The sequence below is a fragment of the Manis pentadactyla genome, chromosome 2 (genome assembly GCF_030020395.1).
Source record: "Manis pentadactyla isolate mManPen7 chromosome 2, mManPen7.hap1, whole genome shotgun sequence".
NCBI classification, from domain to species: domain Eukaryota; kingdom Metazoa; phylum Chordata; class Mammalia; order Pholidota; family Manidae; genus Manis; species Manis pentadactyla.
The window spans coordinates 134,927,247-134,948,720 of NC_080020.1; the positions used below are offsets into that span (position 1 = coordinate 134,927,247).

The following is a 21,474-nucleotide window of genomic DNA, read 5'->3' on the forward strand; positions in this document are numbered from 1 at the left end:
ATCAAGAGGCAAAGGAGGGATATAGGGGGGATAGGAAAACTTAGCTGCATTTGATCCATCTAATAACCTGAATCCTTTGAGTAGTAGAAGAAAAGCAGGGCCATGGACTAGATTCCCTTTTATATACAAATACAAAATGAATATGTATTTACATAGAAGTGTATTCATTTTCATTGCTGGGTGACAAGTCTGCACAAATTTAGTGGCTTTAAACAACAGGCGTTTGTGTCTCATTTCCATGGGATGGAGGCCTGGACCCCATTGAACTGGTTCCTCTGCTCAGTGTCTCACAGGCTGAAATCAAATTGTAGAACACAGCTGCAAGCTTCTCTGTGGTTCAGCTCCTCTTTCAAGCTCTCTGGTTGTTTCTAGAATTCAGTTCTTCATGGTTTGGCGACTGAGTCCTCATTTTCTTCTGTCTTTTGGCTGGAGGATATTTCGGTTCCTAGCAGCTGCCCTCAGGCCCTGGCCGCGTGGCCCCCTCACAGTGTGGCAGTCAGCTTGTTCAGAACCAGCAGGAGAATCTCTCTCTTGTCAGCTATGAGGAAGCGTTAGGTTAGGAGGAACCCAATCAAGAGAACCAGGATCCCATCAGGCTCACAGGGCCAGCCACACTCCCTGGGAGGGGATCACACAGGGCGTGACACTGGGTGGTGGGAATCGTGGGGTGCCTGGGATTCTGCCGACCACAGCATGAGTGGGGCTGACGGTCAAAGTCCCTGTAAGATCATGACAGCTGTGCCCGGATCAAGGAATCAGGGTGGACATGACTAACGGAAAATGGACAAGCTCCTCCCAAGGCTCCACACAGCACTAAACCCATGGGACCTGAAGACACATGACCCCATGTGCTGGATGGGATGTGGCAGGGAACTGAGTCGTCTGGATCTTTGTAAGATACCTTAAGGAATTTTGCCAAGTGCACAAGCAAATAGAAGACTTAACAACAAAAATGGAGGAATGGAAGCAAAAGGTGGATGCCTTTCGACCCTTGATTTGAGAAGGACACATTTTCTTGACTGATAGGTTTTCGCCTCTAACTAAAATTGTTTCTCCTCTCACTGCAAAGTGTTTGCCAGAGAAAGATGTCTAAATTTTTGATGTTCACTCCCAGAGACTAAGAATTTAAAGGCATTATGGTGAGCGAATAAAATAAATAAGTGTATCTTCTCATTTGAGATGTACGTTTATAGTGTGTGCACAAATCACAGCCTCTGTAATAAAGAGTTCCAGCAACAGTGTTGATTTTCTTATTCCCATGGGCTTTCTACAGTGTTTGTCATTAAAAAAAAAAAGGATGCCTGAAATACTATGTAAGCAGGAAAGCCAGCTCCATTTTTATATTTACACATACATATATAATCTAATATACACACATACACATATCTTTTTTAGTAAGAGGAGTATCTGCTTTTCTGCACTTAAAAGAATTTAGGATGACTGCTTGTTGAAAGTGAACACACCTGCTTATGAGCCCCTGAGATGTTGAGCTCCCAATTTGGTGCCAGCGATGGTGCCAGTCACCTGCTAGAAGGATGTTGCATCCACCGCAGGAAGACCCTCAGGAAGCTCACAGGCTGGGGAGACCCCTGTGCAAACAAGTGGTACAGGGAAGGTTCCTGAAAGTGCCATAAGAGAGACTTGTGACTATTCAGAGGAAACGTGCCAAAATGCAGTTTCTATGCAACAGTGGGATTTTCTACTTAAAAATATTCACTTGGTTTTGTTACCATATTGCTTTCATATTTTAAAAAACATTTCTCTTTTCTTTCATTGAGCTTTTACTGACTAGTAATAACAATGGAAAGAAATCAAGAATATTCTTTCGAACTTCTAAATCATCAGCCTGTCTTCAGAGTGGTTAGTGTGGAGTTTGTCATGTGGCATTTGAATATCAAATCTTTTTACCTTCTTTGAGCCAGACTCAGGTGCGTGCACTGAATATTTATTTTGAGTACACAGACTAAGTCAAAAGCAAGACTGCAGATTCCACAATGTTTTCAGTATCTCAGATCCTCTGTGTAAACCCTCGTGTGGCATTTGTTGGCGTGTGTTTTGCTATAGGCCGAAGGTTTGTGTTCCCCCAAAATTCACATGATTTTCTGTGAATGGATTCAAACAGTATCCCTCCTTATATTGCTGGCTTCTTTCACTCAGCATCATTATTTTCAGATTCTTCTATGTTGCTCTACATATCAGCAGTTTATTTCCTTATGTTGCTGAGTAGTTTCTTTTTTCCATCGTATGGGTGTAAGGTGATTTGTTTAAATGCTCACCTGCTGATGGAAGTGTGGGTTGTTCCCAGTTTGGGGCTACGAATAAGGCTTTTAGGAGCATTCATGTACAAGTATATGTAATTTATTTCCTCTTGGGTAAATATCTCCGAGGGAAATGGCTAGGACATATGGTAAGTGTGTATTTAATTTTTTAGCGAAGTGTCAAGTTGTTTTCAAAGAGATTGTACCATTTTCCATTCCCACCAGCAAGGTTACTTTTTTCCTAAGTAACGTCCTGGTGCTCTGCAAGCTCACCAGCATTTGGCATTATCAGGCTTTGGGTTTGTTTGTTTGAATGTAGTCATTCTAACAAGTGTGTGGTAGTTTACTTTTACTTATGGTTTTAATTTACTTTTTTTCTAAGTAATGTTGTCAAGTATCTTTACGTGTGCTTTTTTGCCATGTGTAATCTTCTCTGGCAAAATGTCTATTCCTATCACTTGGCAATTTTCATATTAAGGGTTTTTTTACTGTTGAATTTTAATTTTTTTAAATTTATAATGGGTATGAGTCTTTTATGAGATATCTGATTTGCAAATATTCTCTCCCCAGTGGGGCTTCACTTCCATTCTTTTAACAGTGTCTCTCAAAGAGCAGAAGTTCCTGATTTTGATTAATTCAACCTTGCATTTTATTGCTTGTATGAATAATGTTTTTGGCATTTTGTCTAGGAAATCTTTGCATTACCTAAGGGCACAGAGCTATCTATTTATCTTTCCTCCTATGGTTTTGATTGGTCTTATATGGTTTTAGATATTGGTTTTATGGTTTTAGGAGCTGGTCTATGATCCACTTAACATTTATTTTCATAGATGGACCAAGTTACTGATCAAAGTTCTTGTTTTTGAATGCAGATAGCCAATTACTCCAGCACCATTTGCTGTAAGGTCTCTCCTATCTCCACCAAATTGCCTTTGCCCCCTAATCAAAAATGAATAAACTGTCTACAAGTGTGCCTATTTCTGGACTTTCTACTCAATTCCTTTGCTCAGTCTTTCTATCTTAATGCTAACACCATAGTGTCTTGATTATTGTAGTTTTATAATGAGTCTCGAAGTCAGGTTGTATAAATTCTCCAGCTTTGTTCTTTCTTTCCAAAATGCTTTTGGGTATTCTGGGTGCATTTTATTTCCATGTGAATTTTAGAACCACCTTGTCAGTTTTTACCAAAAAGAAAAGAGGCCTTCTGGAGTTGTAATTGAGATTGTATTGATTCTGTGCCTCATTTAGGGGATTCAGTTTCCTTTAGTTTGTAAGGCATGCATAGATTTTGTGAGATTTATTGCTAAGTATTTCATATTTTTGATGCCATTGTAAATGGCGTTCTTTTAATTTTTGAGTGCTCATTGCTACAGACAGGAACAAAATTAATATTTTATATTGATCTGTATTCTGCAACCTTGATAAATTAGCGTTACTTCTGGTAGCTTTTTTGTAGAATCTATATAGCATTTTCTACATACACAATCATGTTGTTCATGAATAAAGAGATAATTACTTCTTCTTTTCCAGTATAATGACTTTTATTTCTATTTCTTTCCAAGTTTCACTGGCTAGAACCTTCAGTATAGTATTGAACAGAAGTGGTAGGATCAGAGATCCCTATCTGCTACCTTTTTGGACCTTAGGAGGAGAGCATGCCAGCTTGAGCCATGAGCTGAGATGCTTTGTTGCTTGTATATTTTGAGTAGATGTCCTGTTTAGGAAATTTATTTATAATCCTTGTTGATAGAGAGTTTCTATGAGGAATGAATTGAGGATCTTAACAAATGATATTTTTATGTCTATTGAGGTATTACATATATATGTGTGTGTGTGTGTGTGTTTATTTTTTAGACTGTTTTTACGTTTAATTACAATGAGTGAATTTCAGATGTTAATAACCTTGCAGCCCTGATATAATATCCACTTAATTATGAGATAATAACCTTTTTATGTAGTTTGGAATTCTGTTTATTAAATTCTTAATAAGAATTTTTATATCTAAGCTCATGGGGAATATTCACATGCAGTTTTCCTTCCTTCTATCGTCTTTATCTGGTTTTGGTATCACATTAAAGTTGGCTCCATAGGATGACTTGAGATGTAATCTCTCCTTTTCATTTACCTGGAAATGTTGTGTAGTTTATTTTATTTCTCCTTATCTTCCATGTATATTCAGTTTTTCTCTCCTAGAACATAGGGAATATAGTTAAAATAGCTGTTCTCATATTCTTGAATACAAATTCTATCATCCATGTCATTTCTGTGCCTATTTCAACTGACTGATTTTTCTCCTTAGAATAGGTTGTATTTTTCAGCAGCTTCTTCACATATCTGGTAATTTTAAATTAGACCCAAGACATTGTGACTTTTTTCCTTGCTGTGCACTGGACACTTCTGTATTCCTAAAAATATGCTAGAGCTTTCCTTTGGAACATGGTCAATTTATGTGAAACTGGTTTGGAATGTAGTCAGTAGTATTGTAATAACTTTGTATGGTGACAGACGGTAAGTACACCTATCATGGTAGCATTTCATAATGTATATCATTGTCAGATCACTATGTTACACCTGGAACTAGTATAATATTGTATATCAACTATGCTTCAACTTAAAAAAAAGAAGTTTGGTCATTTCAGGTTTGGCTTTTAGGCTTTATTAGTTGAGACCAGAGCAGGGTTTGGGTGATTCTTTTCTGCACTGTGGAAGCAAGCCCTTTCTCGATCCTCTAGCCAAAGCTTGGTAAATTATGAGATTTTTCTACTCTTGCTCTTAGGAGTGAGCACGCCTCCAGGCCCTGCGTGAGTGATGTGCACAGTTCCCTCTGCTCTTCCCCCGCCTGTATGTGATTTCCTCACCTACACTCACTGTCTGTACTCTGCCAACTACTTGAGGGGGAACCCCTGCATAATGCTGGAAGTTTTCTCTTTGTGCAGCTCTGTCCTTCTGAGAGTCCGATCCCCTTGGGCTTCCTACATTCCCCAGCTCCTTCCCCTTAGTCGCGGCTCTTTCCTTGGGGTCCCCCTTGCTCCACCAAAGCGAGGATGTCCCACGAAGGCTGTCAACTGGGTCAGTTGTGGGCTCACTGTGGGCGTCCCATCACTTGGTGATCACTGTCCTTCGCTGATTGATGTCTCCTGTCTTAAAAACTGTTGCTTCATATATTTTTTAGTTATTTTTGGTAAAAGGGTTAGCCCCATTTCTGTTACTCCGTCTTGGTCAGAAGCAGAAGCCATTGGGTGGCCATATAATTTGGAATCCTGTCCTCCTCTTACTTCTCTTCCTTGCTGGGTGCAACTTCCATAATTTGATACTTTAAACAAATTATCATAATCAAACCCAAAAGAACAGTGGAAAAGAGAAGTTCCAGACTTCATGGTAAACTTTGTACAACGAGAAGATAACAAAATAAGAACACACTTTGTTACAAGAGGCTTAGGTCTAATGAGCCTCCATTAATTTTCATCTTGAGCTGTGCCCACCTCTGGGGCACATGACCCCCTGCCCGCCGGACATGTCACCAGCAGGCAGAGGCCAACAACTTTAAGATGTTATTTTCCACTTACATATTTCAAAAATGAAGCCTCACCTCCAACAGAATGGTGAAATGCCTAGTGTAAAAAAGCTCAGAATCATTGGGAGTATCCCCCGTATTTCTTTATTTAGATATGGGATCTTACTACCTTACAGGCAGTGTCCAACTTGTTAATACTTAAAGACGTGCACTTTTTTAAGCAGAGGTCAATAAAGCACATATGTTCTGACTCTACTTCAGGAGCCCCTGGACGCTTGCCCGGCCAGGCTGGCACAGCAGGAGGAGGGGGAGGACAGAGGCATATGGCATTTTCAGTCTGGGAATGACAGGGCTGCACACCGCAGTCCTGGAAGATGCCAGGCAAGGCTTTATTATGTCCCTGCCATGTGGCCTGCACTTCAAGAGAGGAAGAGACAGCTCAAGCATGCTCTGTCTGGTTTTCACACAATTGGGTTGAGGCAGTCACGGGGACTATTTTTTCATTTGGGAGGCAGCATCCAAGTGATATTGTAATAAAAGATTTATAGCAAAGGAAAATAAAGTCATCCATCTTCCTGGATGTGTTGATGTGGAGATGAGGACATGTATGAGTGGAGGAGAGGGGGTTATTAAGTCATTGAAGCAGTAAAGCTCGCTTTACAGATTTTGTGTTAGAAGCCTATGATGTCACACATATGAAGAACTCCTGGGTATTGTCTCTTGTAAAAAAAATTTTCAAAGATGGATAATGAGCAAAGAAAAATAGAATAATGAGAATAATAGTGAAATAAAGATTTTAATGGGCTTCTGGATAGAGCTGGCGGTATCAACATATGAGGCTATTTACTCTCCTACTGGAAACTCACTAATGCAATATCAGAGGAATATTTTTTCAAAGTATAAACCAGCATACTTCTTACTGTGTCTGAGTACCTGAGGAGGGGAGTGAATTAATGACGAGTTCCCAGAAAGAAATTAATCAACCACCCCTAACGCAGGAGAGCCCTGACTTAGACTGTAAGGGAACCAGATAGGAAACAGAAATTGGTCGGTTTGCCACATCCCCCAGCTGCGGGTCTTGCTCACCTGGCGACCACCAGGTGATCTCACCAACAAGTACAGCTGTACTGAGAGGATGAGAGAGGGGAATGCTGCTCAATGTTGTAGACATGGGGGGCAGGGGGAGTAGAGAGCCAGATCCTCTTTTTCCATAGCACACAGTTAATGAATAACGTTCAGTACTGGAAAATCCCAGCTGTCAACTCTGTGGGAGAAATACCAGAATATTCAGCCATCTTTTTGTGGGTGGAAGGATGGAGCTGTTCTCTTTTTCATAATAAAGCTTACAGACCTATTGAGCTCTTATTTTACACGTATGTTTTATACTAATAAGAATCATTTTTAAAGTGTGGTCATATTTGCCTCTATTATGTGTTGTGGGTTTTCCCTCTAAAGTACCAAATCCTGTACACCTTCTGTTTGGCCCTGTTTAGAATTCTTGTCAAATAAACCTTTAAGGGATCTTAATAATTGTTGTCCCAAATTCTACACCCCCAACACACACCATGCTACATCTTCAAATCTGCTCCTTGCTCAGCTCCCAGGACCCTCCCACCTGTGCTGACAAGGGAGGAACTAGGTAGTGAGGGAAGGGAGGAGAAACCGAGAAATGCCATCATGGTATTAACCAGAGAAATCCTGTGGAAACTTCTTATAGACTAAAGGTTATTGCATATTGTGTTTTCACTTCCCTATTAATTTAACACTTGGCACTGCCACCCCAGAGCTTAAAATACTCTCTCATCTCAAACTGAACATTATGTGGCCAAAAGAAAGCTATGGTTCCATCACTTTAACTTTAATTAAACAATAGCCATACTTAATATTGAAATAGTATTGTTGGTTACTTATTAAATGAAAGGACAATGATTTTTAGGAGCTCCACATTTTTATTCACATACTAATATGTTTATTGTCTCATTCTCATGTGGCTGCAGGAGGAACTATATTTTTTTGGAGTTGACCTGAAGACTGAGCATTCTTTAAATGCTGAATTTAATAAAAATGTGTCTCTCACTTCGTAGAGTAGCTGGGGGCGTCAGGAGATGAGTCTCTAGAAAGCCCTGCCTTTCACTGAAGGACGGGAGCGCCAGTGCTGTGCACGCTGTGCAAGAAGCACTGGTCATGCCTTCTCTCTCCCAGGAGTACCAGCCTTGTAACACCAGCCCGTGCCCCGAGCTGAAGAAGACCACACCCTGGACACCCTGGACACCCGTCAACATCTCTGACAACGGTGGTCACTACGAGCAGCGATTTCGGTACACATGCAAAGCCCGCCTGCCTGACCCGAATTTGCTGGAAGTGGGAAGACAGAGAATCGAAATGCGCTACTGCTCTAGTGACGGGACCAGCGGCTGCTCCACAGACGGTGAGTAGCGACTCCGGAGAGACGGACCCGTTCCACAGACAGGTGTCCATCCCATCCCTGAGGTCATGGAGGAGCAAGGGGGAGTTTTTCTTCTTGCTTATTTTGGCTTAGCAATCTTCATAACAGTGAACCCTCCAGAGCAGAGCTGGCTTTATAGCAAATTGATGGGAAAATTACTATTATTTACTACAGAAATGTAGTTATATGTATTGGAGTGGTCTTGTGAATTCACTCCTGAAAATAACACTGTAATAGGTCCAGAAAAGTTTGTGGAAAATTCATTTATTATTAGAAAATATATTGAGGAGGGCTCAGTGATCTTCCATAAATCTTCTGGCATGAATATGTAAGCCGGGAATAAACTTTTCCTTTAATCATCCCCAAACTGCACACAGACAACGGAAGTGAATCTCTTGTGTTTATGTCTGTCGAAGGATCTTACTGCCAAAAAGTACAGCCTGTGAAGATCCTCTAAGAGTCTTTGAATTATGATCCCTTCAGTGACATATTAACAATGTGGAGGAAGCTCTAAGGGAGACCAGAAAATCCACCCTCTGTCTGGAAGATTCTAGCTCTGCCACTGAATGGCCATCTCTCCTTGGGCAGTCCACCTGCTCTCCCTGGAGCTTAGCTGTCTAACTGCTGGAAAAGGGGTGAACCTGGTCATCACAAAGAGCCTCTTTCTGCTTCTTTCTTCATCTCTACTATCATTCTCATCTAATTTGATAAAATCTGTCCAGCTCTGGAAAGAAAATAAATGCTCACAGATGGTTCTTGGTGCACGATTTGATGAGAACAGTGATAGTAATGTCCTACACCAGACCCCTCCACTATTTCTCAGATCTTTTGTGTTTATGATTCTACCTTATTCTCCAACACTAGTGTGATCTAGAAAGCAGTCACCATCAATGTCACTTTCAGAGGTATCTTAGACCCAGACTGGTTGGCCTTGAACCACAGAGCTGGCGAGTCACCATGTTGGGCCAGCATAGATAGGATAAATCTATCAGGTGTGAAAAATCTCCTGCACTGCTGGAGGGCAGCTCTTACATGGAGTGACCCTGTGAGGGGCATGAATGTCACAGGTCTCCATGCCTCCTCCTGGGAGCTACCAGCCTAGATGCTTGGAGGCCCCACAGGTGCCAAGGTCCACACCTCATCATACTGTTCTCACTGACGTTAACTATCTCCTGACCTCAGACCGTTCTGCTCACTATAGTTCAACTATAAAACCTTTTTGGTTGTTTCTTGAAGAAAAAAACAACTGTTTTAGTGAAGGGTTTTGCATGACTGTGTGAACAATTTAAATTAAACAAGTAAATACCACCAACCTAGAAAATAGAGCAAAATGATATTCACTCTGATTAGTTCTATAAAATCCTGCTTTGATGAGAAGACAAGATACATGATAGAATACTGAGAGGTAGGTAACAGAAGACCCATTTTAAAGATCTTGTATTCCACGAGAGATAATACTGTGATCTCAAGTTAGGATTGCAACGTAAGATACAAAATACCTAGTTGCATATGAATTCCAGATAATTTTCAGAATTTTTAAAATTCTGTATCCCATGCAATATTTGTGACATATTTATCCTAAAACACTATTTGCTGTCTATCTGAGATTCAAATTTAACTGGGCTTCCTACATTACATTTGTTGAATCTGGCAAGTTGTCTCCAGTTCATTCACTTAATCCCTGATTTCAGGCCAGTCTGTGAGTGGTCTTCCTTCTTAAGGTAAAGGTCAAAGTAAAGAAGAGAGAAATGTTTGCCTATATATTATTACTCTGTTTTCTCTACACATATTCTTTAATCTCTTCATTATCAGATATACACAAAACCAAAGCTAATAGTTGTTTTAAATGAGAGTGATATAAACTAAGGACAAATTTGATACTCATTTATATTCCCTGCAAAAGTCTACATGCCTGTGGCCTTACAAGTCCTTCATCCTTCTTATGTTAATGGCTTCTAGTTCTAAGGACCATCCACATGTTTTGATAGTGATATCTCAAAAATACAAAATTGGACTTTTTTGCCTCTGAGGCTTCACTGTGCAAAGCTCTTCCTTATTAATCACAAAGTGCTGGTTCATTGCAGAAAGACATCTCTAACCCATTTTCCCTGAAGAGCACCCTGCCTTAGTTTCCAAGCCAGTTTGCAGGTAAACAGCAAAGGAGCTTAACAGTGGGTAGAGCTGTCAGCAGTTTGCCTTCTCACCCTTCCCCTGAATGTCATTGTATATTTTGAGAGCTTTTTGTTAAAACCTTTGTCTACTTTCGAGAAAACTACTGAATACTTTTAACATTGTCAGTGAGTCGGCATTTTCATCAAAATGAGCAGGAATTCTGACCATGGTTAATTCAATGATTTAACGTGCAAAGCGCTCAGAGCAGACCTGACACGCGGTAGATATTCAAAGCCTGCTTCCACCAGGGCAGCCCCCACCCCACTGACTGCAACGGGCTGCTGCTCCATTTGTTCCTAGGGAGACAGGTTTTGCTAGTAAGTGTGCTCTGAATGGCATGGAAGTGTTTACCACATGGCAGGTCAGTCAGGGATGTGCCAGTTCCTGGCCATGAGCTCCACCCCCTGCCTGGTTTGAGAGTAGATGCATCGCATCTCCATAGCCTGTGAGTCAGAAGCAGTTAAGTCCACACCTTTCACCAGCCTTAATTCACTTTGGAAACACTCAGGGTGAAGGAATAGGTTTAGAAAATATATGAGTCATGCCTCCCTTTTTCCAGATGGATCTGCTCAGTGGTGAGCACCGTCCCTTTGTGCACAAGAGCAGGCTGCTATAGAATTCCCAGGAGAAGTGAGAAAGTTGTGTTTTCTTCATAAGAAGTTTCTCAGAAAAACAAGTGACCTACAAACGTAAGACCTTACTTGTACAAGGGCTTTGCCACATGCACACACTGAGATCTTACTTATACCTTTATTTAATAGCAGCTGCAGAGAAAGAAGCTGTGAGTTATGGGAGATTATCACTCACTTTTTTTTAGCTTCTGAAATGTAAAGAGCATTCAAATAATTTTCAGAATGTAGTTACAGAAATAAAGCTGATAGCTGATAGGGAATGAAAGTCAGTGTGGACCATGGTTCCCTGAGAACGCCTGACAGAATCACATGTGGGCCATTTCCTTGGCAGGCCTTTCTGGGGATTTCCTGAGAGCTGGGAGGTACTCTGCCCACACCATCAACGGGGCTTGGTCAGCCTGGACATCGTGGTCACAGTGTAGCCGCGACTGCAGCAGGGGCATTCGGAACCGGAAGCGTGTTTGCAACAACCCTGAGCCCAAGTATGGGGGCCTGCCTTGCCTGGGACCATCCCTTGAATACCAGGAATGCAACATTTTGCCCTGTCCAGGTGAGTGGATTGAGTAATCTGTGGAAGATCTGCAACCTCAAGGGCCTTGGAAGACCTTACTTGGGGAGGCTCACTCAGCTCCTGTGGCTGAGATGTGTGTCTGCACACACACATAAAAATCACAAACTGTATATGTAAACTGCACTGGTATACAGTCAAATTTAACCTAGGCTGTATTATATTCATTTATCTCTTCTGATTTAAAACAAACTAAAACATTCCCATGAGCCCCATAAGGACCGTGGTCCCTAGGCACTGTGACAGGTCTGGAAAGATGCATCGCATCCTTGACTCTGGAGGCTGTCTGCCTCCCAGAGTCTGAAGGCCACAGCCCCCCAGGAACTGGGCTCTAATCATACCACAGATCTTCCTCCAGGGTGACAGTTTTCAAGGGCAACCCACCGGAGCCTACCAAGCCACCCCTCACGTCCACAGTCAGCAGTGGTCCACTTCCGCCTCTATTCAGGCCTCTGATCACACTCTTCTCTCCTGGGAACCACCGGAAGCTGTGCTGTCTGGGGCTTCCTCCTGACACCTGGTTTTTCATTGCACAGATTTCCCAAACAAGCACAGGGTTAATAAAATGAGTGTAAAGAGAGGCCACACAGGGTGGTATCTGCTGACAGTGGCTCTAAAGCCTCCCCTGCTGTTTCCTTCAGTCCTTGAGTCATCCCTGCATTCCCCTGCCACAGAGCTGGGTGCAGCCCTGTCACCTGACCTGCGCCTGGTCAGAGGACCTTTCACCCATGCCTCACGGCCACCCTGAGGGTTGGTCTCCAGCTGTTCATGCCATCTGTGACATTGTCCTCATGGGTGCACCAGGACAGCAGGGTCCTCTGTGACATCCCACCCACAGCAGTGCCTTCAGCCCCAGCGCAGCCAGGTGCACACTGACGTGGCGATCAGTACTTGGTGAAGGAGGAGAAAGCAGGCAGCTGCCACTTGATCTTCATTCCTTCCTTCATTCAATGTTTCAGCAAATGTTCTTGGATAGCCCACTGTGTGCCACCCCCAGGGCACACGTGGACACAGTATGTCTGATCCTGGTCAGAAAGAACCCAGAGTTCAGTGAGGAGGTGTCCTGTGAGTAATGTCAACCCCGTGTGGTCACCGGCTGTTGCAGGGGTGACAAGATGTAGTGGCTTCACCAGCTGAGGACCCACGGAGCTAGAATCACGGCAGTTACACCGAGCAGGCTGCCCCTGAGCTGAGTCTTGAGGGACAGACGGGACTTGGCCAAATGGACAAGCAGGGATGGGTTTGAATGAGGGGTGTTGCAAACATTGTGTCCAGCATTTTTAAAGGCAAAGAAGCCTGCAACTACAGCATCTTTTTCAGTAGGTCCCAGCAACCTCTGAGTGTGTTAGGCGAGGAACTGCTTGTGGCAGGACTTAGCATTTGTTGGATGGATGGATGGATGGATGGATGGATGGATGGATGGATGGATGGACGGACGGACGGATGGGGGCAATGTGGGTAGGTGGATAGGTAGATGATAAATGGATGATGAATGGATGGGGCTCTGGGTATGTGGATGGGTGGATAGGTGAACAGATGGTGGATGGATAGGTGAATAAACATGTGCATTAAACTGAAAATATACAGTTTCTGGCTTGGTAGCTGAGACCCCCATAATGTCCAAGCTCATGTAGCTATTTGCCTCCTCCAGTCTGTCTTTGCCTTAATTTCTCCAACCTCGGCAGAGTCTTCCCTCCAACCAGCCAGCCTTCCTGGCCAAGCAATGCTGAGGGGCTGGGAAAGGTCACAGAGCCGGTCCTTTCCCACAGCTCCAGCCTGGAGAGTGGAAGGATTCCTCCCTGAGGTCTGGGAGGGAGCCCGTGGGGCCCCCTCATTAGATTAGGATCCTGAGCAGGGAGGGCAGCATGGGAATGGGAGGGTCCTTCCACCCACCCTCGCCTTCCCAGGCTCCAGCACGAGTCCTCGGAGCCACTGGCAGAAGGCGCTGACTCCTCAGACGCTTGGGTGCTGCTCTGGTCCTTGAGCGTGAGGCACCCATTAGCCTCACGCTCAGAGGCACCCATTAGCGGGAACTGGGGGCTGCTTTTATTTTGGTTGATCTGATGATCCAGCCAGTGTCATGTATACATAACCTTAATGTCTTGAAATAGCTCTGTTCTCATTTTCTTTCTGAAAGCCAAGATTCCAGAGAGGGTTGTGGAGTTATTCAGAGTGGCCCCATTACTTCCCACTTGGGAGTAGGTACATTCAGGGTGAGCTGGGTGAACGCCTGTCCTCTTTCCCACCTCCTAAAAATATCTTGAACTGGGATACTGGGGGTAGTGGGTGCTGAGCTGCTCAATCAGTTAGGGGGCTGTTTTAACCTCATTTAGGGGGTAAAACACTTTCCTTCCTATAGATTTCTCTTTAGTCTCTTCTTTAGTTCATAATAAACACCTACAAATGGGCATTGTATTTTATTTAAAAACAAGTTTCTTTATGAACCTAAATCTAAAGCTACATGAATGTAAAAATACATCATTAATTTAAGTTAATCAATGAAAAATTTGCTCCCCTGATCACCCCATTGTGCACCAGAAGCTGCAGTAGGGTTCTAAAGCTGAGCCCATGTTGGAATGGTCCTTTTCAGCTTCTGCGGGTTCATCTGAGCAGTATCCTCACCTATGTAATTTGCCTCCAGCCTTGAGAAGTAGCTTGGTATTTCTCCTCCCCACCACCTTCTTTCCCTCAGTCCATTTTCATACAGAGCTAAGAATCCCAGACCTTGGTTGACAAGACAACGGATGAGTGCTATTCTGATTCAAGTAAGATAAGAGCTATTTCTCTGCATTAAGAAAACACAGTGTGAGAGAAGAACTGAGAGAAAACCTGATGGAGGGACAGACTGTTTGAATGAAAATGTTGAACTCTGGACAGGTGTGTCTGTTATTGCTCACATCTGTTAGACACCTGTGGCACCGAGCGCCCTCTGTGCCTTTCCAGCCATGACATCCTTGAGTCCACACTGCATTCTCTACACTGCCAGTGACATAAAAGGAGCGTGAAACATTCGTTTTGTCCTGAAGGGGCACTGAGGCTGCCTGGGGAGAGGGTGGAGAGCACAGCCAGTGCCCGAAACCTCAGAGGGGCCACCAGCACAGCTGCCCTTCAGGGAAGGCCTGTGTGGCCCAGGCTCAGTACACTGGGGAACCAACCTCAGCTATCAAATGCACCTGTGCAAAGGGATGTAAATTTAGGACTTCATCTCTCTGACAGCCCATGGGATGCCCAACACTTAGAACATAATTATTTAGTATTACCTCGCTCTTTAGAAAGCCAGTAATTGAACATTTTGTTGCCATCACTGTTTTTTAGTGGATGGAGTACTCAGCTAGAACAAGAACCTTTTTATCCCCTTCTCTCTAGTTATTTAATCTATAAATTTCACTTGACCAAAACTAATTACCCACAATTAATTGTGTTGATCCCTTGAAAGAAATGTGGATCTGAGCTTTAGTTTATTTGTCTGATCTTCCTATAAGCCCCTCTCTCGTGGGCCGTAGGAGCTGCCCATGTGACTTCAGTAACGTGGCAGGAGTCATGTGAGACCCTAGACTGTGAGCCCATCGTGGACTCGGCCTGCCAGTGTCCCATCCCCCTCCCAGTTTACCCCCTCTGTGACCTAACCTCTGTGCCTCTGTCCCATGTTTCCAGAACACTCCCCATGAGGGTCATGGGGACAAGGGGCAATGCTGAGTGAGTAGCGGAGAGGGAAGGTTGTAGCCACCGCCTGGCTCGGTCCCCTAGTGGGGACACCTTGCATGGGGCTCACATTTGTCTAGTCCTTGACTTCAGTCTAGTGTGCTAGACTATTTCTCTAAGTGTTATATTCTGTAATTCTATTTTAGAAATACTTTAGCTTTCCTAATATGAAATGATATTATAAAATTCAGTATCCTTTTTTGTCTAGTACGAAGCACCACCCCCCTTGCTCCAGGGCAAGCCTGTGGTGTAAGCCTCAAGCTGAGAGGACAGCAAGTAGTGTGGATTGCAACTGGTCTGTGGGCTCGGGCTGGTACAGATGGACAAGTACATGAGAGAGCGCAGGAGCGGCTGGGATTTTCCTTTGATCTCCCTTTGTATTAGAAGTGCTACTTCCGCAGTTCTTAATCTGTCCCTCAGGGCAAGGAAATTGAAATTGAAATTGGTAGAAGTAAGGTGTAAATTTGTGGTTTAAACTGGCAAGTGGTAATGTGTTAGCAACTGGGCTCTGTTACAAATGCCCCCTCAAACTGTTCACATTTAGAGCAAGAACTGTATTTCTCTGCTAAGCAACAAACAATTCTGTGCCAGGGGAATTTGTCATGATACCAGGACAACAGTGGTTATGTGTGTCGAGGGGGTGGTTGGATTTATTAGACTAGCTTAGACATTAATTGATGTAGGTATCTGTTAAAATGTGGATAGAAATAGAGACCGTTTGAAATATGCAAGGTAGGTTGTCTACATCAGCTTATCAGCTTCTTGGTGTGTGACTGTTAGATGCTGCATGATTATAAAATGATTGTGATTGAGAACATTTAGTCTTCAGCTTATTTTTAAATTATTTTTTTATTGTAGTAAGAACATTTAACATGACACCCATCCTTTTAACAAATTTTTAATTGCATAATTCTGGGAGCCATAGACACAGTGTTGCCCAGCAGATCGCTGGAAATTACTCGTCTTGCTTAACTTGAACAGCAGTTCCCCCTTTCCCCCTCGTCAGCTCTGGCTCCCGTGACTCTACTCTCTGCTTCTGTGGTTTGACTATTTTAGATTCCCCATGTGAGAAATGGATCATGCCATATTTGTCTTTCTGTGGCTGACTTATTTCACGACCAAACTATTCTCCATGCTTGTCCATGTTGTAGCAACTGGAAGGATCTCCTTTTCAACTAATGATATTCCAGCGTGTGTGTGCATGTGTGTGTGTGTGTGTGTCTCTCTCTATATATATATATGCCATGTTTTCTTGATCCATTCATCTGCCAGTGAACATTTAAGTTACTTCCATATCTTGGCTTTGTGAATAATGCTGCAGTGAACATGGGAGCACAGAGACCTTTCCGAGATCCCTATTTAAATTCATTTGGATATGTATACTCAGCAGTGGGATTGCTGGGACATATGGTGGTTCTGTTCTGAATTTTTTTAGGAAAAGTCCATACTGATTTTCCCAGCAGCTACACCATTTTACATTTGTACCAGCAGCACATACGGGTTCCCGTTTCTCCCCAACACTGTTACTATTGGTATCTGGTTTTTGGGGGTTTTTTTTAATGTAATACCCATCCTAACAGGTGCCAGGTAATATCTCACTGTGCTTTTGAATTTCATTTCCATGATAATTAGTGATGTCGAGGGTCTTTTCATACCTGTTGGCCATGATCTGTAGGTTCACCGTGTAATTCAAAAGTGAAGGATCCTTGGATCACACAGTTAGTTCTGTGCCAGGCTCCTGTGGCATCTAAGTGAGGCATTAGACCCTGTTGAGCCCAAACGCCTTGTATACATTCAGACACCCGGGCTCTATGACACTTGCTTTTCTAAGGCACGGTGACTTGTCTGTATCTCAGTGGGAGTGTGCAAGCACATGCAATGGACGCCAAGCTTCAGCACAGGTTACAGACAGAAAACCTACCAGCAAGCAACCCCTAAATCCCGCCAGAAGGAGAGAGATGGGAGAGGGTTTTTGAAAAGTCTACAGTTGTAGGCAAACTTGAGCCTGCCTTCTTTTGCTGCTATAACAACCAGTGTCAGATATCTGGCTGGCTGTCCCTTATTTTCTCATCTGTCTTACTGCCTATTAGGGAAAATATTGTTGAATTCTAGAAGTTTGTACAAACTACTGAATCACGAAATTACAAATTAGGTCACAAATTCACTCAGATATTGGGTTCGGATACTTGTTTTTACTTTTGGCAAATAAAAACATCATCATAAACGTAGGGTTTCTGCTCATGTTTCTCAAAAATGCTTTCTTTTTATCATTGCCTATAGCAAAAGAAAATATGACCCCTTGAAGATGTATTAAATCATGATGGTTATGTTAAGTGAGTCATTCTTGTCATAACAATCTTGTGCCCTGGATGATTTGGGCATTTCCCTTCCTGGTTGCTTGTTTTCTCTTTATGTAGGATCTGGAGAAAATAAACTATGATACTATCTACATACAGTAATAGCTTTTTAGTTTAGTTAGCCATGGTTACGATTGTATTTTGCCTACCTAATCAAAGTGGAATATGATCTTGACAAAATCCTGCAGCTTTCCTCTAGGACTCAGCAAAGGGGTGGGCTAGCAGGAGGGAGGCTCGCTCAGGAGTTAGATAAATAGCAGGTGGTATCTTACCATACCACAGACCGAAGCCCACATGAGGTTTCAGTCTTAGCAGTGTCATTAACACAGGGTGGAGCACTGAGCTCCCCCAGGTCCAGGTGGGCTGGCTGACTCTAGCATCCCGGGGGCCTGTCCGTTGTGTCAGGAGCCCAGGCTGGAGGAAACAGGGGAAATGCTCTTGCCTGCAAGCAGTCATGGAAACCATCGGTCAGGGAGCCAATTCAGCCAGATGTTCACATTATAAAACTCACCTTTGTGTTCATCCTGAAGGCTGGCTGCAGATGCTGGGCTCCTCGCTTTCATCTGTCCTGTAAACTTTCTGTTGAGGCTGCACCTGTGTAGTTTGTTTATCTTTGTGGCATCCTTCACGTTCCTCCTCGTAGGACCTGTTAGCTCTCGTCTGTCCCACTGTTACGGAGTAAATCCTAATCCAGTCAGTAAGGACGGCTGTGCCTGGATCTACTTACCCCGGGCTCTGAGGCTCACCTGGCCTGCTAGACTGTGTGGTTAGCAAAGGTGAATGCTGGCTGGGGCTTCACATGAACTCTGGAGTGTGATCCATGGGCATTCCTGGGATTTTGTGTTGCTTACAGTACACTCTTTGGTCACCTGCATGCATACATGTTATATGTTTAGAAATAGTTCCTGAAAAAACAACAGATGAGAGGAGCTGGAAAAGCATAGGGAGGAATATACAAAACTGGTTCCCACCCCAAATGGAGGACCCCAGACCCCCCCTGTAGGCATGTCTGACTGGTCAGACTTGGGTCTCAGAGTGCTGTGGTTCTGTGTCCCTCTCCAGTGGATGGCATGTGGTCCTGCTGGTCACCCTGGTCAAAATGCTCGGCAACATGCGGTGGTGGGCACTACATGAGGACCCGCTCCTGCACGAACCCAGCCCCGGCCTATGGAGGAGACATCTGCCTTGGGCTGCACACCGAAGAGGCACTCTGCAGCACGCAGCCCTGCCCCGGTGAGTGGCGGCCCGCCTTGTGCGCCGCCCGCCTCTGGGACAAACTCAGCTCTTTCCTGGGCTTAGAGATCATGAGACTAATGATGCCATGCCACAATTAGTACTGGAAGAGGGGTACCCATCAGTCCCTCACTGTTACGCCCGATGTGACAAAATAATACACTGTTCTACAAAAGTGTCATTTTCACCAAGCCATAGCTTCAGAGCAAGTTACAGAAACACAGCGTGAAAACATTTCACCCAATAATGGGACCTGACATGTTGCTGACAGTCAGGGTGGGAAGCAAGAGAGCCCTGTGAAGTCACTTCAGAGCCCTCGGCCTCGCGACAGGGTGTGCAGGATGCGAGCCCCAGGCTGGCTGGCCTAGGGGCGGGTGGATGCCTGCAGTGCCTTCTCCACTCAGGAATTAGACTCATGTTTTGAAAGGTAGGGACCACTTGGAAAGAAAAGGGGACATCCTTTTCTGAGTCTCACTTTGATATTAATAACCTATACTTTTTGAACTTGCTCCTGGCAGATCTTTCCAGAAGGTTCCATTTATATTGAAAAGTGCCTAAAAACCAGATTCTTAGTTATTCCAAAAATTGGCACTTCACACATTTCTAGGAGAAACTCTGCCCTTTACAATGGATCAAGGCATCAAGTTTGATTTCCAAATGTTCCCTATACTGCAAAGGTGATGCTTAAATTTAAAAAGAGGAAAATAGCAAACTGCATAGAAAAATATATTTTTATATTGACTAATATTTCATAAGTAATACTGAGAATTCATTTTTTAACTTCCTTAGATTGTGAATGGTATTCCTCTCTTTTCACACATCTGTAGATCTGGGTGAATTTAACAAATCCTAGTAACTCTAACACTTGGGAGTGAAGTGACTTTTCATGGCTCATTTTTTGGCCTTAACCCAAGACATGTGCATCGATCTTTGGCCCTTCGGTGATAGAAAATGTGGGGTAAAATGAATTCTCCCTCAAGTACAGCCTGACCTTGGAGTATTGACCGTAGAACTGTTTTCATAACAAAAGAGAAAGTGCTTATAGTATCTTGAAATCCCTTTCACCAGCTGGGGCTTTCTTAACACACTGTCATTCCTCTTGCCTGAGCTCCAAAGCCTCGAGGAATTTCTCGGGAAAGTGTTGAAGGGCTGCTCTTCACAGCAGAGCATTTGCCTGTAGGAAATGATCTCTGCCCTGATAATTTTCAGTCTCCCCACCGATGGTCTGTGCATGACTGGACCTCATGGATTAGCTTGCTGAGTGCCTAATGCAATTATGTTGGATCATTTCAATAATGTGGGGTTTAGAAAATGTATTTTAAGCACATTGTTTCTGATCAAAGATACATGAGTTCTTTTATTCATGCTTGCCTAGAATTTATTTACTGGACTGATCAGAAGATATGAGTCCATCTCACTTACACACAGACTGATTAGGAACATAACAGGAGAATGTAAAGCCACGCATGTAACCCAATGGTGTTTCGAGGCTTGTCAATCTTAGTAAGTCCAGCTGCTTCGCCTCCCCTTTTGTCACTGCAGAGAGCTGGTCAGAGTGGTCAGACTGGTCTGAGTGTGACGCGTTTGGAGTCCAGGTCCGCACCCGCCAGTGCATCCTGCTATTCCCCGTGGGTAGCCAGTGTTCTGGAAATGCCACGGAGAGCCGGCCGTGTGTTTTTGATTCCAATTTCATCCCAGGTAAGTGCAGAGATGTGCTTCCAGTGTGAACACAATCATTTCCAATGTTTAGAGAGGAAATCAGTTACCGCTGGGAATTTAATCTGCTCTTGGAGTTCCTGTTGGGTGAAACGGATTTGATTCTATCAACCCCTGTGGTTTCCAGGTGATCAAGGTGTAGATTTGCAGACAACTGCGGGTTTAGACTTTGAATTTAAGCTGTGAGTTTTAAGATTTTTGTTGAAACATGATGTCTTCTTCAGTTTATTGACTGTAACCCAGAAGATTTTGCTCAAAAAATGAGAATAGGTTATTTGGTTATTTTAATATTAAACTAAGTGCCTTGGGAATGCCATGTGTGTGTTTGCACAGAGAAAATGGGCCATTGTTTTCTTGTAACTATAATCTATTTCTGCAGACAGATACCCGTCATTGTTCTCATCTTGGAGATAAGGATGAGGTTAGCTGACCCTTTTGCCATAAACTTTTCCCGGTGAAATTGGTGCTTAGTTATTCGTGATAGCTAGCCATCTGTCACATGCTCACTGGAGGCATGGTCCTGGACACTTGGAAATCATTTCACACACGCCCACTGTGTGTCTTAGGACTGTGACATGGACCAAAGCAGAGAATAACCTCTTACAAAGTAAATAATAGGTAACTTTGTTTTCTTCCATTTACAGAAAGGATAGTAATTGTTTAGAGAAAATAATTAGCTGTACCCATATCAGTCACCTCAATCATGGGCAGTATAGAACAGCAAGACTGCTTGTTGTTTTCCTTTTTAACCATAAACACTATTTTAAATCCTTGTTTTCTAGTGCAAAACTAACACAGGAGAGAATAACATTTCTGGGCTCCTGAAATGGTGTTTGATTCCTGCAGGTTAAAACATTTGGGTGGCTGTCTCCTTTC

The 21,474-nt window shown here is 43.4% G+C and overlaps 1 protein-coding gene across 1 annotated transcript in view; it reads left to right on the forward strand.

Annotated features, from left to right (window-relative positions):
• SEMA5A (semaphorin 5A) overlaps positions 1 to 21,474 on the forward strand; it is a 462,739-nt gene that overhangs the window by 426,027 nt on the left and 15,238 nt on the right. Inside the window, exons 16-19 of the mRNA XM_036896667.2 lie at positions 7,975 to 8,200; positions 11,354 to 11,572; positions 18,712 to 18,882; positions 20,425 to 20,580. Of these exons, the coding sequence (XP_036752562.2) occupies positions 7,975 to 8,200; positions 11,354 to 11,572; positions 18,712 to 18,882; positions 20,425 to 20,580 (772 nt within the window). The remainder of the gene's footprint in view (positions 1 to 7,974; positions 8,201 to 11,353; positions 11,573 to 18,711; positions 18,883 to 20,424; positions 20,581 to 21,474) is intronic.